Source organism: Chelonoidis abingdonii, chromosome 7 (assembly GCF_003597395.2).
Source record: "Chelonoidis abingdonii isolate Lonesome George chromosome 7, CheloAbing_2.0, whole genome shotgun sequence".
Taxonomy (NCBI): domain Eukaryota; kingdom Metazoa; phylum Chordata; order Testudines; family Testudinidae; genus Chelonoidis; species Chelonoidis abingdonii.
Genome location: NC_133775.1, coordinates 1503019 through 1517312, shown reverse-complemented (window position 1 = coordinate 1517312; position 14294 = coordinate 1503019). Strand labels below are relative to the sequence as shown.

The following is a 14294-nucleotide window of genomic DNA, read 5'->3' as shown; positions in this document are numbered from 1 at the left end:
CCTCCACAGCCCTAGCATGGCCGAATATCGACCTCTGCACATAGCCCTGCCGCCGCGCGGCTCCTCGGCCTCTGTGTGCGGCATCTCGGTCTCAGAGATGCCTTGGGGGGCTGAGTGCTGCTTCCCACAGGCCACACTATGGCCCAGCATGGCACAGCAGGGCCTGCCTGAGTCTCGGGGCCACCCTACACACAGAGAACCACAGTTTCTCTTCTGACTCCTCAATCCTTCTGTCTGAGCTGCGTCTCCTCCTCCCTGAAATGCAATGGCAGGTTCTTCGGTGGCCTGGTTAGTTTGCCCCTTGGCTCCCCTTCAGCCTCACCTGCCCAGGGCATCCGCTCCCCTCGCCCTCATCTCACCTGCCCGGGGCGTCCGCTCCCCTTGCCCCCAACTCACCTGCCCGGGTCACCCGCTCCCCTCCCCCCCATCTCCCCTGCCCGGGGCGTCCACTCCCCTCCCCCCCATCTCACCTGCCCGGAGCGTCTGCTCCCCTCCCCCATCTCNAATGTTTCCCACAGAAACCCTGTAATCTTCTATCTCCATCTCACCTGCCTGGGGCGTCCGCTCCCCTCGCCTCCATCTCACCTGCCTGGGGCGTCCGCTCCCCTCGCCTCCATCTCACCTGCCTGGGGCGTCCGCTCCCCTCGCCTCCATCTCACCTGCCCGGGGCACCCGCTCCCTTCTCCCCATCTCACCTGCCCAGGGAACCCACTCCCCTGCCCCCCGGACTTGACTATTCAAATGGTTTTGTTTTTAGAAGCTGCCTCCTGTTCTTGATCGTCTCCAAACCTTGGCTCCTATTAATTCTGCACACCGGGGATTGTCAACCAATGTAATCATTAGCTCTATGTTTACAAGGGGACCAGGCGGAAATAGAATCAATGGAACGGCACTGTAAGTTGGGTGAGCTTTGGGACAGGCGAAAGGACAGTGGGATGGCACTGGGGATGTGGCCATCCTGCCTCTTGCAGTTCAACTGAGCCACTTCTGTCTGGTGAGGTCCTGGCACGCAGGGCTTGTTGCTGCCCTGATATCCCTCCAAGTCTGCACTGCCCCCGAAAAGAACGTGAAGGAGGGGCTGCATGCCTAGAGAGTGGGAGCTGAGATTCCAGCCTCTCTCAGGATGCCCCAGCGTAGAGTGCAGAGACCCGGGCTGCATGTACATCTGAGTGTGCAAATCTCTCCCCCTTGCTGGGCACAGAGCACATCCCTGGTGGAGAGTGCGCGGAGAGCCCCAGGCTGCGCATACATCTGCACTTGTGTATCTCCCCCTTGCTAGGCATGGAGTAGAACATTATTTTATGGTGACTGGCTGCAGAACGAACGCTGAGGTCACGGCTAAACTGATCCAATCCTTGCGCATCAGTGGCAGCTGCAGCCAGCAATGTCCACCTCTGGCCAGCCCACAGCCACTCCTGGCTCCAGGAGAAAGCAAACTCTGGCTAATCTGAGCCAGATTCTCAGTGTCTCTAGGGCCAGAGATCTGCTGCCCGCCCTCCCCATCAGCCTGCGGTGTCTCTCACAGTGACAGACTGGAAAGCCTTGTGAGACAGCCTCTCTTCCCCTGACATGTGGAAACCACGGAGCTGAGATTGCACAAACACAAACTCAACTTCTGAAGCATCCTGTGTCGGGCTCATAGCAGTGCTGGGGCTAGTAATTGAAAATTATTTATTCATGACCAGATAAGAGTCAGTCACATTTTCTGCCAAATTTACCCATAATGTTTATGTCCCATTTTCAAGCTCTGTAAATTTTATGCAGAAGCCGATGCGCTGTGGCACTAAAGCCGATAAGAGATGGTTTCTTCTGGCAGCACTCGCTTCTCATTAAGGCGAGGAACACACTAATGTCCTGAATAGACATTTACGGCCATCTTTGCTGAGTGACCCCTCCTGCCTCCACGTCTGCCCGCTGAGCAAGGGTTGCTGGTGAGGAGCGCATCAGGCCTCATCTTCCCTCCCTGCTCCGGTGCCACTGTCGGCAAAGTGGCAGAGGGAGCTGCAGAGCAGGCGTGGCCTCCAGGGTGGGCTCTCCGGGTATTCGACGGGCCCGCAGGAGCCAGCGCTGACACCTCCCCACAGCCAGTGGGAAGTGCCAGGACTCAGCACCCTGGGAAAGCGAAGTGTTTCTAACCACCACCAAACGATTCAGAAACTGACTGTAAAGCTTTGAAGGCAGTTAAATTGCCCGAGCCAGACACTTCAGTCCTTTATGTGGCTCTCGCTTTGTGCAAACATGAAAAGGGAGGATGATTTGGACCATCAAGCCAGCTCAGATTGCTGACATAAAAGCTGATGTTCTTTAAAGATTTTTTTCTTGCAGCTTGTGCCCCACTTCCCAGAGCCCAGGAGCCCTTTAAAGTGCTGTCACCCCGCAGGGCTGCAAGCTGTGGCTGGCCTCAGGTCAGCTTATCTCTACCTGTCATTACTGGCAGGACGTGCGGCTCTCAGCTCAGAAATCAGGCAGAAACCGCTCGGCATCATGCACCCGGCTCCACAGCCTCAGAGCCTGGCCCACAGGCTACACAGCTGTAGCTGTGTTCTTGTGCTGAGCCACCGGCCAATGGGGCACTCGAGAAGGGGGCCAGCTGGAAAAGGTTTTTCCAGGACAAGCCCCTGACATTGCTGCGACTGTCCCGCTGCGACCTCAAGAGACAATGGTGGTATCGGGTCCAGAGCACTTTGTGATGCATTACACTAGGCTTGTGCACAAGGACTGGCCCCAGAAAAACTGGGGCTGTCCCACAGAAATTCTGAGGGGGGGGCAGCCTCCCCTGGGTCCCATGCTGGTGGCTGATCAACACACAGTGGTTAGTGGTGCCTAGCCAAGGGAACCAGCCGGCTGAGGCTGTCCATGCTCCCAGCAGAGTCCAAGAAGAGCTCCAGGCAAGCACCAACCCCACAATGTCTGTTTCTGAAGGCAAAAGACGGTTACTCACCTTTGTAACTGTTGTTCTTCGAGATGTGTTGCTCATATCCATTCCAATTAGGTGTACGCACACCGCGTGCACGTCCGTCGGAAGATTTTTACCCTAGCAACACTCGGTGGGCTGGCAGGGTGCCCCCTGGAATGGCGCCGCTATGGCGCCTGATATATACCCCTGTCGGCTCATCCGCTCCTCAGTTCCTTCTTGCCGGCTACTCCGACAGTGGGGAAGGAGGGCGGGTGTGGAATGGATATGAGCAACACATCTCAAAGAACAACAGTTACAAAGGTGAGTAACAGTCTTTTCTTCTTCAAGTGCTTGCTCATGTCCATTCCAATTAGGTGATTCCCAAGCCTTACCTAGGCGGTGGGGTCGGAGTGAGACGTTGTGGAATGTAAGACCACTGAGCCGAAGGCGGCATCGTCTCTGGACTGCTGGACCAATGCGTAGTGCGATGCAAAGGTGTGGATGGAAGACCAGGTGGCCATGCGGCAGATTTCCTGCATGGGAACATGGGCCAAGAACGCGGCAGATGAGGCTTGAGCCCGAGTAGAGTGGGCAGTGAGATGACCAGTCTGAATATGAATCAAGTCATAGCAAGCCCGAATACAGGATGTCACCCAAGATGCAATATGTTGGGAGGAGATTGCCATGCCCTTCATATGTTCTGCCACCGCTACAAATAGCTGAGGTGAGCGCCGAAAGGGTCTGGTCCTCTCAGTGTAGAAGGCGAGAGGCCTATGGACATCCAGAGTATGGAGCTGCTGTTCCCGTCATGATGAATGTGGCTTTGGAAAGAAGACTGGCAGAAAGATGTCCTGGTTAACGTGAAAGGTGGAGATGACCTTAGGGAGGAACACTGGGTGCGGTCGCAGCTGTACCTTGTCCTTACGGAACACCGTATATGGAGGCTCCACAGTCAATGCTCGAAGTTCTGAGACTCGTCTAGCTGAGGTGACAGCGACTAGGAATGCTGTCTTCCAGAACAGGTACAGCAGCAAACATGTGGCTAAAGGCTCAAAGGGGGGCCCCATGAACCTGGTTAAGACGAGGTTCAGGTCCCAGGTAGGGGTAGGGCATTTGACCTGGGGGTAGAGTCGCTCCAAGCCTTTAAGGAATCTGGAAACTATAGGGTGGGAAAAAACGGAACTGCCAGCTTCCCCAGGGTGGAAGTGGATATAGCTGCAAGATGCACTCATAAAGAGGAGATCGCCAGACCTTGCTCTTTGAGAGACCATAAATAGTCCAAGATAGTGGGGACTAATATAGAAAGCGGAGAATGGCCATGCTGGGCGCACCAGTGGCAGAAGCGCTTCCATTTAGCGAGGTATGTCGAGTGCGTGGAGGGCTTCCTGCTTCCGAGCAGCACCTGTTGCACTGCGGCGGAAGAACGCAACTCTGATTGGCTTAACCAGACAGGAGCCATGCTGTCAGATGAAGGGACTGCAGGTCCAGATGGTGCAGCCTGCCAAAGTCTTGCGTGATCAGGTCTGGCCAGAGTGGTAGGGGAATTGGGTCTGACAGGGACAGGTTGAGCAGCATGGTGTACCAGTGCTGCCTTGGCCAAGCCGGGGCGATCAGCATAAGATGGGCTTTGTCCCTGTGGAGCTTGAGTAGGACTTGGTGGACGAGAGGAAATGGTGGGAAGGCATAACAGAGGTGGCCCATCCACGGAATCAGGAACGCATCCAACAGGGAGCCCGGGGAGCGACCTTGCAGAGAGCAGAACACCTGGCATTTCCTGTTCACTCTGGATGCAAACAGGTCTATGTGGGGAAAGCCCCACCTCTGGAAAATTGAATGGAGAACGTCTGGATGGATGGACCATTCATGTGATAGGAAGGACCTGCTCAGGTGATCTGCGAGCGTGTTCCGTACTCCTGGGAGGAAGGAGGCCACTAGATCTATGGAGTGGGCTATGCAGAAGTCCCACAGTCGGATCACTTCCTGACACAAGGGGGAGGACCGTGTCCTTCCCTGCTTGTTGATGTAATACATGGCCATTGTGTTGTCCGTGAATACTGCAACACAACAGCCTTGTAGATGGTGCTGGAACGCTTGGCATGCCAGCCAGACCGCTCTCAGACATTGATGTGAAGCGTCAACTCCCGGGGTGACCAAAAGCCTTGGGTGCGCAGGTGCCCTAGGTGAGCACCCCAGCCCAATGAAGACGCGTCTGTTGTTAGGGACGTGGAGGGCTGGGAAGGATGAAACAGCAGGCCCGCACACACTCGGGATGACGTCCTCCACCAGTCGAGGGAGCCTAGAACGTTCAGCAGAACTGTCAGAATAATGTCTATGGCGTCTCTGCCCGGCCAATAGACGGAAGCGAGCCAGATTTGTAGAGGGCGCATTTGCAGTCTGGCATGCTTTGTGAGGAATGTGCATGCAGCCATGTGCCCGAGGAGGGCAAGGCAAGTACGAGCAGAGGTAGTTGGAAAACTCTGAAGACTTTGACAAGGGAGACTATGGCCTGAAACCGGTGTGGGGGTAAACTGGCTGTTGCAAGGTTGGAGTCCAGCATTGCCCCGATAAATTCTATCCTCTGCGTAGGCACCAGAGTGGACTTGTTCAAACTGATGATCAGGCCTAGATGCATAAACAGCTCCCTGATGATGGCGACATGGCTGATGACTTGTGCCTCGGAGGCCCCTCGGATAAGCCAGTCATCGAGGTAAGGGAAGACGTGTATTCGACGACGGTGCAGGGAAGCAGCGACGACCACCATACACTTTGTGAAGACCCGAGGGGCCGAGGAAAGACCTAAGGGGAGGACAGTAAACTGGTAGTGACCCTGATTTACCACAAAGCGCAGATACCTCCTGTGCGGGGGATAAATTGCAATGTGGAAATATGCATCCTTCATGTCGAGAGCGGCGTACCAATCTCCGGGATCCAGGGAAGGAATGATGGTTCCCAGGGATACCATGCAGAACTTGAACTTTTTGATGAATTTGTTCAGTCCTCGCAGGTCCAAGATGGGCCTGAGGCCCCCTTTTGCCTTGGGAATTAGGAAATATCAGGAATAAAACCCCTTGCCCTTTAACTTCTCCGGTACCTCCTCTATAGCTCCGATTGAGAGGAGCCTGTGAACCTCCTGAATGAGGAGTTGCTCGTGAGAGGGGTCCCTGAAGAGGGACGAGGAGGGGGTGAAACAAACTGAAGTTGGTATCCAAGCTCCACCGTACGTAGGACCCAACGATCTGAAGTCAACTGGAACCACGCAGGAGGAACAGGGAAAGGCGGCTGTAAAACTGAAAGGGATTCGGGGAGACAATTGGTACACTGCTCTCGGGCGCACCCTCAAAAGTTTGCTTTGGGTCCCCATGTTGGTTTGGCGGGACTAGAACTGTTGCCCCCTTGAGGTCCAGACTGGTGTCTGCGTGGAGTATGACCTCATCTTCGGGCAAAATCTTGTCTTGGCCGAGGTGGGGGGTAAGGGCACTGAGGTTGGGAGCAGAATGACCGTCTTTGAGTCTGGGGTGTATGCATTCCCAACGAACGCATAATGACCTGGTTGTCCTTCAGACTCTGTAGTCTGGGGTCCGTCTTTTGCGAAAACAAGCCTTGTCCATCAAATGGCAAGTCTTGTATGGTGTGTTGCAGGTCAGGTGGTAGGCCGGACACTTGCAACCATGCTATGCGTCGCATGGCTATGCCAGAGGCGACCGTTCTAGCTGCCGAATCGGCGGCATCTAGTGAGGCTTGTAAGGAGGTCCGCGTGACCCTCTTCCCCTCCTCTAGGAGAGCTGTAAACTCCTGACAGGAGTCCTGCAGAACCAACTTGCTAAACTTGACGACCGCCTCCCAGGTATTGTAGCTGTATCTGCTTAAGAGGGCATGTTGGTTCGCCACGCGGACCTGAAGGCCTCTGGCGGAGTAGATCTTTCGGCCCAACAAATCCATGCACCTGGCCTCCCTAGATTTTGGCGCGGGGGCTTGTTGGCCGTGGCGCTCCCATTCATTGACTGATGGTATCACCAACGAGCAGTGGGCGGGGTGCACATAGAGGTACTCATACCCCTTAGAAGACACCATGTATTTTCATTCTACTCCCCTGGCTGTGGGTGGAATGGAAGCCGTGTCCACTCTGGCCTGGATCGAACGGATGAAGGGGAGAGCCACTCTGGTTGGTGTTTCCGCAGATAATATGCTAATCACCGGGTCCTCCACCTTGGGAACCTCCTCTACTGGAAGGTTGATATTCTGAGCGACACGCTGCAGAAGATCCTGGTGTGATCGGAGGTCAATCGGAGGTGGCCCCGACGATGATGTGCCCGCTACCGCCTCATCCGGGGAAGAGGATGATGACAGCCCTGGGATGAGTGGGTCCTGGACTGATGCCTCATCCTGGGGAACCTCCGTCTCCGGAAGACCATGCTGCTCCGGTGCGTGCACAGTGGTTTCTTTCGTACCAGCGGGGGGACGTCTGCTGACTGTGGCCTCGGGCGCACGGTGCTCTGAGTGACCGGAGCGTGAAGGGCCTGTTGGTTCACCTTGGGCTTGGTGATAGGCCCAAGGTGTCCAAAAAGACCACTGAGGAGGTCCGTGGTCCGGGTGGGCCTGCGTATCTGAACCCCCGTAGGAGGCACTGTCCACGTGTGAGGAGGCGGACGGATGACGTGAAGGCCAGGGAGGAGCTGACGTTGATTGGACCAGGTCCCTGCATCCATAGAACTCATCTCTGTGCGGTACCGGCGAACGGTACCGGGAACCGTGGCGGTGCCGGGAGCGGGACCTGCGACCAGCGCGGTGCCGGGAGGTCGACCGGTGCCTCACATCATCATGCCGGGATTGGCTGCGAGAGGTACTGTGGTGCCGGGATCTGGACCGGTGCCGAGAGTACCACGACGGAGACCGGGATCTTGAGCGGTGCCGCGAGTACAACTGATACCGGGATGGAGAGCAGTACCGGGACTGCGAGCGGCGCTGGGATCGGGAGCGATGTCAGGACTGATAGTGACAGCGGGATCTAGATCGGGACCAACGGCGTTCGATGGTGCCTGGGGAAGGTGGTCGCACCATGGTGGGCTTGCCCAATGACTGAATAACCCGCACCGCGGTGCCGGGGGTTGGGGGAGCTCAGGTTCTGTCAGAGCAATTAGGTCCCGCGCCGTGGAGAAGGTCTCCGGCGTGGAGGGCATGACGAGCTCGACCCGCAGTGTGTGCCAGGGAGCTGGTAGGCACCGGACTTGACAGCTCCTGTGAGACTGGAATCAACGGTGTGGAGACAAGTGGTGCCGCGGCAGTTGACGGTGCCAGGCGGTCCGTCTTGGAGACACGCTCCGACTGCGGTGTAGCTGTAGGTGCCGCAGGAGCCTTGTGCCTCTTGCTCCTCGGGGAGAGGGAGCGGGGCCGGCCAGAGGGTTGGGCCGGTGAAAGGTGATGCCGAGGAGCCTTTACTGGTGCCGGGCGGTCCGGTGTGGAGAAGGCACTTGTTCCCAGTGCCGGAGTTGGTGCCGAGGATGGAGGAGTTAGCGCTGCCTCCATCAAAAACTGCGTCAGGCGAATGTCCCGCTCTCTCTTTGTCCGGGGCTTGAACGCCTTGCAGATTCGGCACTTGTCCGCAAGGTGGGATTCGCCTAGGCACTTTAAACAGGAGTCGTGCGGTCTCCTTTGGGCATCGGCTGATGACAGGCCGCGCAGGGTTTGAAGCCCAGTGAACCAGGCACGGGCCCCGGTACCGGGGGAGGAGAAGGGGCGAGCCCCCAATCCTCTTTAACTATATACACAGCTATAAGAACTACTGATTTAAATGCTAACTAGAACTATAGAAAACAAACTATGTACACGATAACTATACAAACGAATGAATCGCGAGGGAGGTGGAGATCAGCTAAGCCGCGCTCCACTGTTCCAACGACCGACACGGGCGGTAAGAAGGAACTGAGGGATGGATGGGCCGGCAGGGGTATATATCAGGTGCCATAGCGGCGCCACGCCAGGGGGCGCCCTGCCGGCCCACCGAGTGTTGCTAGGGTAAAAAGTCTCCGACAAACGTGCACGCGGCGCGCGCACATCTAACTGGAATGGATATGAGCAAGCACTCGAAGAAGAACGGGGCAGGATGGGGCGAGCAAGACGGAGAGGACAAGGGAAGAGGCTGAATGGGAGCAACTGAATCCCAAATCGCAGGGGACGGGAGGTCTCTCGCCAGGGAACACTGGGAAAGGAAATGCAATCCAGAGAATCTTCATGGAAAAGTGATTCCTCGACCTCCATCCCTCTGCCAGCCTCTCCCCCCCGCCCCGCATGCCCTGTTCCCCTCTCTCCCAGAGATGCCGGGTCAGCAGGGAAGCACCAGGCTGCTGTAGGGTACTCACAGTACCGCTGTGGGTAACCGGTTTCAGGCCGACCCCAATACTTTCCCCACTTCCTCCCCGGAGTCTGTCCCTCTGGGTAGTGCTGCCTGCTGGGGATGATGGGAAGGGCTGTCTGACGGTGTGAGGGGCATGCGGCATGGCCAGTGCCCGGGGCTCCCCGCTCATTTCATCCCTGCTGTGGTGACTGAGGCTGCACATGCCCAGCCCAGGGCCTGCCCCATGTTTCCAGGACGGGCAGCAAGGCCAGTGTGTTAGGGTTAGATAATGCACGTCTCAGGAGCAGGGAAGCAGGAGGCAGACAGGTGCCAGCAGGGTTTAGAGACACCCGTTATCATAGAGAAGCATGCACTCCGCAGTGGCTTTCGATAAGTCACCAGCCTACAAGTGACGTGACAGTGATTTATTTGGCTTTTTCTCACACCTCAAAGGTATTTTAAAAAAATTTAAAGGGCCAGTCAGGTGTTTTTAGCCACTGGCCCCTGCTCACAGGGGCCCTTAGCCACTGCGGCTCCTTCTCCTTTCAGGACGCACCTCTGCCCATTCAGCAAGTGCTGGAGCTGGAGCACAAACCCCAGGGCTCCATTTTGTTTGCTTCCCTCGGCGTCCACTGTCCTGGGGGCTCAGCCAGTGCCCGGCAGAGCATTGGGGGAGGTGCTATAGGGCCAGCAGGGGACACAAAGTTGAACCCGTGTGCGCGTCTGTCTCTAGCGAGGGACTGGCCATTGCCCGGGGAGGAGTTGGCCTGATCTCAGCAGCCGGGGGAAGCCTGAAGCCAGGCCTGCTTGGGCCATGGGGGAAAGCAGCTTGTTTGGCAGCCTCTGGGGCCCTCCCTGAGAGGCGCTCCCACCCCAGCCGTGTCGTGTGCAGGGGCTTCCCACCCCACCACCTGCACGGGGAGAGCATCACAGAACTTGGCTTTTAGCTGAGCCCAAGGCCCCGTCTCTCCCCTCCTGCAGCCCCAGCTCACAGCCGAAGCACCCGCCCGCTGCCTGCAGTGGGAACGGTGAAATACTGGGAGAAAACGAAGTCAGGAGAGAGATGGTCAGGGTGGCGCTGCGGGCATGGCAGGACAGCCACAAGCCCATCTCTGAAGGAGGGCCCTGTTCCTTTCCTCCCGGCTCCACAGGGGCTCTGCACTGCAGCCTCAGGAGCCGAGCCCAGAGAGATGGGAAAATCCCTGCAGCTCTCTGGTGTTGGCCCGGGGACAGGTCAGTCTGGTCATTGCAAGGAGATTCCACCAGCAACTCCGCAGTGCAGGGATGCCGCAGCCCTAGCTGGCTGCCCAACGCTTACAATGCTTACCAGCCTCACCACCCTGCTTCTGTGGGGACACGGCACCCAGGGGTGCTGGGCCTGGGGCCTGTCCCAACACTCCTATTGCAGGGCTTCGCATTGGGGCGGGAGTGGGCATGTGTGGGTGGGGGTGGCATCTGAGTGTGGAGAGGGAGGGTGGAAGCCAGTGNTGTGTGTGGCGGGCAGGCGGGCAGGGGGGGAGGGGGCGGGATTACTCAGGGAAACTTGCCCTCATCCTGTGCCTGCAGCAGGGACCCGTCCCGCCCCGAGCTCCCCATACCCGGGATTTCTCCTCCAGCCGGGTCATCATGACTATGGTCGCTGTCCTCTGCTCCCACACCATCCTCCAGAAGTCGCTGAGCGTCTCTGGCAGCGGCCCCTGCGTAGCGATGTAAGCATTCTGCTTCCGGTACCCATCGATGTAGTTCGCGTTGATGTAGTCACTGCCGGGCACCCCTGCGGAGACCAAGGGAGCCGGGTTACCCGGGGAGCCTGGCTGACTGCCAGGCGCTAAGCCAGTCCCTCCCCAGAGGGAGATCCGGTGAGGGCTGCACCCGAGGACGTTCCTGGAACCATCCAACTAACACATTACTGGAGCAATTAGGCAACATGGAAGCAGAGACAGCTGCCCCCTCGCACACGAAGGGACGTTCACATGCACAGCCCCAGGCAACAGACTGAAATAATTGTCTCACGTTGACCTGCAGTTTGCTGCGGCCTTGCAGGACTTCGGGACAGGTTTTGTTGCTCTGTTACTTTCACGCTCTCTCGTGTCTGTTTGCAAAGGGGAACATGCAAAAAGCTTCCCCTCCTCTGGCCGCTGCATGTGCCCCCCGCATGCAGCGCCCCCTGATGCTCCCCCTCTTCCGGCCTTCACAGGCTGCCCCCCACTTGCAGTGCCTCCCCCTGACGCTCCCGCTCCTCTGGCCTCCACAGGCTGCCCCCCGCTTGCAGCACCCCCCCAATGCTCCCCCTCCTCTGGCCTCCGCATGCAGTGCCCCCTGGCACTCCCCCCAGCTCCCCCTCCTCCAGTTGCCACAGGCTGCATCCCACATGCAGCGCCCCCCGACACTCCCCGTCCTCCGGCCTCTGCATGCAGCACCCCCCCGACGCTTCCACTCCTCTGACTTCCTCAGGCTGCCCCCCAGATGCAGCGCCCCCTCTGGCCTCTGCACGTTGCCCCCGCATTTATTAAACAAATGTACCACAGTTCTGCTGGAGCTGAATGTGAGCACTTTGTAGAGGCTCCGGCCGCCCCTCAGCACCAGGTCTAGGACCTGGCCAGGGTTCCCCAGGAGGGTGTGCTCACGTTTTCTCTTAAAGGAGGCTGAGGGGGGCTCCGCAGAATCTCCTGCTGATTCCCAGCAGCCTCAAGCACAATCAGGGTATGGCTACACTTGGAATTTCAAAGTGCTGCCGCGGCAGCGCTTTGAAGTGTGAGTGTGGTCGGAGCGGCAGCGCTGGGAGAGAGCTCTCCCAGCGCTGCACGTAAGCCACATCCTCTACGGGTGTAGTGTGCTCCCAGCGCTGCTGCCCTGATCACACTGAGGCTTTACAGCGCTGTATCTTGCAGCGCTCAGGGGGGTGTTTTTTCACACCCCTGAGCGCGAAAGTTGCAGCGCTGTAAAGTGCCAGTGTAGCCATACACTCAGTGGAAGAGACGTTGGGGGAGGAGAAGCTCCCTGGCCATAACCCAGTCTGGAGCCTGGAGACCAGATCAGCCAGAGTTCTGTGCTGGCTGCCCCCTGGTCCAGCCGCGCTAACACATGTGGGCTTCTTCTCTCTGGCTGCCACCTCCTGCCGTGAGAGACGTTGGGAATGGCTCAGTCACAGAACCTGCTTACAGGACCAGGATTGCTCCAAGAAAGTGGGTTCCCAGTGCAGAGCTCAGCCCCTCGGTATAGGGGGAGCCCCACACAACTACAGGGAGAGAGGCTGAACTTCCTGCAAAGAAAGAGCAGCCCGTTGACATTAGAAAGCTGTTCCTTTTTGGGATGAGGAGAGATCAGGCTGCATGGCCATCTGCACCCCAAGCAAACTCCAGCCTCAACACCAAATGGGGCTGCATTTAATTAGCTGGGCTCCCCTCACGCGTTCAGCCAGCAGCCAGTCACAGGCTCTAGCGCCGGTGTGTTTCTGTGAGTGCGACGGGCGGCGGCTGTAATACAGTGTCAGATCAGAGAGGTCAGCAGCCTCTTATGCACAGAGCGGGAGGTGGATGGGTCAGTGTTTGGTCTCGCTGGGCAATACACTCAGGTGCCTGTCTCTCACCCCAGGGCTCCTGGGCAACGCTGGGCCTTGCAGCAGGGGACAGGAATGCAGCACGCCTGTCCTGGTTAGCCGGAGCCCCCACCTGGCACCCAAACCTACATGGGCCAAAACCTGTCCTGCCCTGGGCCCCTAGCCTGGGATGCACTAGATGGGGCCTAGCAGCACTTTGATTTGCCACCTTGAGCTGACCTGCTTTTCCCGGTCCCTAGACACCGGGCCCAGCCAGGGCACTTGGCCAACTGGGTGCGTGGCTGAAAGGGGCACACTGGTGCTGGGAGGGGCCAGCAGAGGTGCAGCCTAGCAGGCAGCAGCAACAGAACTGCACAAAGGAAGGCTCACATTGAGGCTCCCGGGGGTGGGAGGGCAGGCCGTGGGCTGTCTGCTCCACTCCCCCATGGGGCAGGGGCAGCCCCTTGGCAGCAGGTGTGTGCTCGCTATGGGCGGAGCTGTAACGAGCTCCTGTCTCCAGGGCTGACAAGCCGGCTCCTCTCACCCAACCAGCCATGTGGCTTTGAGCTCCTGAGGTCCCAGGTATGATCCCACCTGAGGATGACCGGGGTCTGCTGCCCTTACACCTAGTCTGAGAGAGCTGGGCCAGGGCGTGGCAGGAGGGCAGCTGTCGCACCGCTGGGGAAGGGGCCAGCAAAATTCTGCTACTGTTTCTTATCCTTTGCAGGGTCTGGAGCCGACGTGCACCTTTGGGCTGGCTGCTAGAATCTCCCCGGGCAGTGTGGGTGCAGCATGGACACGCATCCCCCTCACCTGGCTGTGTGCCCCACCACACTGAGGGAGTAACCTTGTTCAGCTGCGTGTTACAATGACCCCACCAGGCAGCTTTTCATGCCACTCCCTCAGACAGCGCTTGGAACAGGCCCCGAGCCCCGCGCTTACCATCGACAGAGGTCAGGATGACCCGTGAGTGGTCGTAGGCGATCACGTTTGCATAGCGGTTTTTTGGTTTATTCACTTCCAGGTTGGAGTTCTCCCAGGTGAACTGCTGCCCTGGATCGATGGACTAAAGGAGAGAGGACAGGCTGTTACAGCATGCTGGGCCGTATGCAGGAGACGCACTTCTCCTGGCAATTGCAGGATTGCCACGCCCCGGCCTGCCACCCAGCTACACCCCACTGTAGCGCTAGGGCCAGGGCAGCAAGGCATTCTCTGGGCTGGCGCTCAGATGATGCCAATCCCAATGCCCTGCCAGGAAATCAAACCTGCCCTGAAGCAGTCTGACCGTCACTGAAACAGCCTCTCTGCTGGGGTGCATGCAGGGCTGGCTGGTGTGTGTGTGTGTGTGGGGGGGGTCCTCTCCCCAGCCAAAGCTCCCTAGTCCAAGCTGCCCCCCGCTGGCAGAAACTCCTCTACCTCAATTACTGCAGCAGGGCTGGCTCCTGCTGGGCCGTGCGCACACTTACTGACCCCAGTGGTTTTATCAGTTAGCGAGCTGCAGCCCCTGGAAACAGAGCAGCCTTTAGAGC

General features: G+C 58.1%; 1 protein-coding gene across 13 annotated transcripts in view; it reads right to left on the bottom strand.

The window, feature by feature from the left end:
- Positions 1-14294, bottom strand: part of PTPRF (protein tyrosine phosphatase receptor type F) — a 510254-nt gene that overhangs the window by 19617 nt on the left and 476343 nt on the right. For all 13 annotated transcript variants that reach the window (XM_075067537.1, XM_075067540.1, XM_075067539.1 and 10 more), the window contains 2 exons: positions 13708-13831; positions 10826-11001 (listed from right to left, as the gene is read on the bottom strand). In XM_075067537.1, the coding sequence (XP_074923638.1) occupies positions 10826-11001; positions 13708-13831 (300 nt within the window). The remainder of the gene's footprint in view (positions 1-10825; positions 11002-13707; positions 13832-14294) is intronic.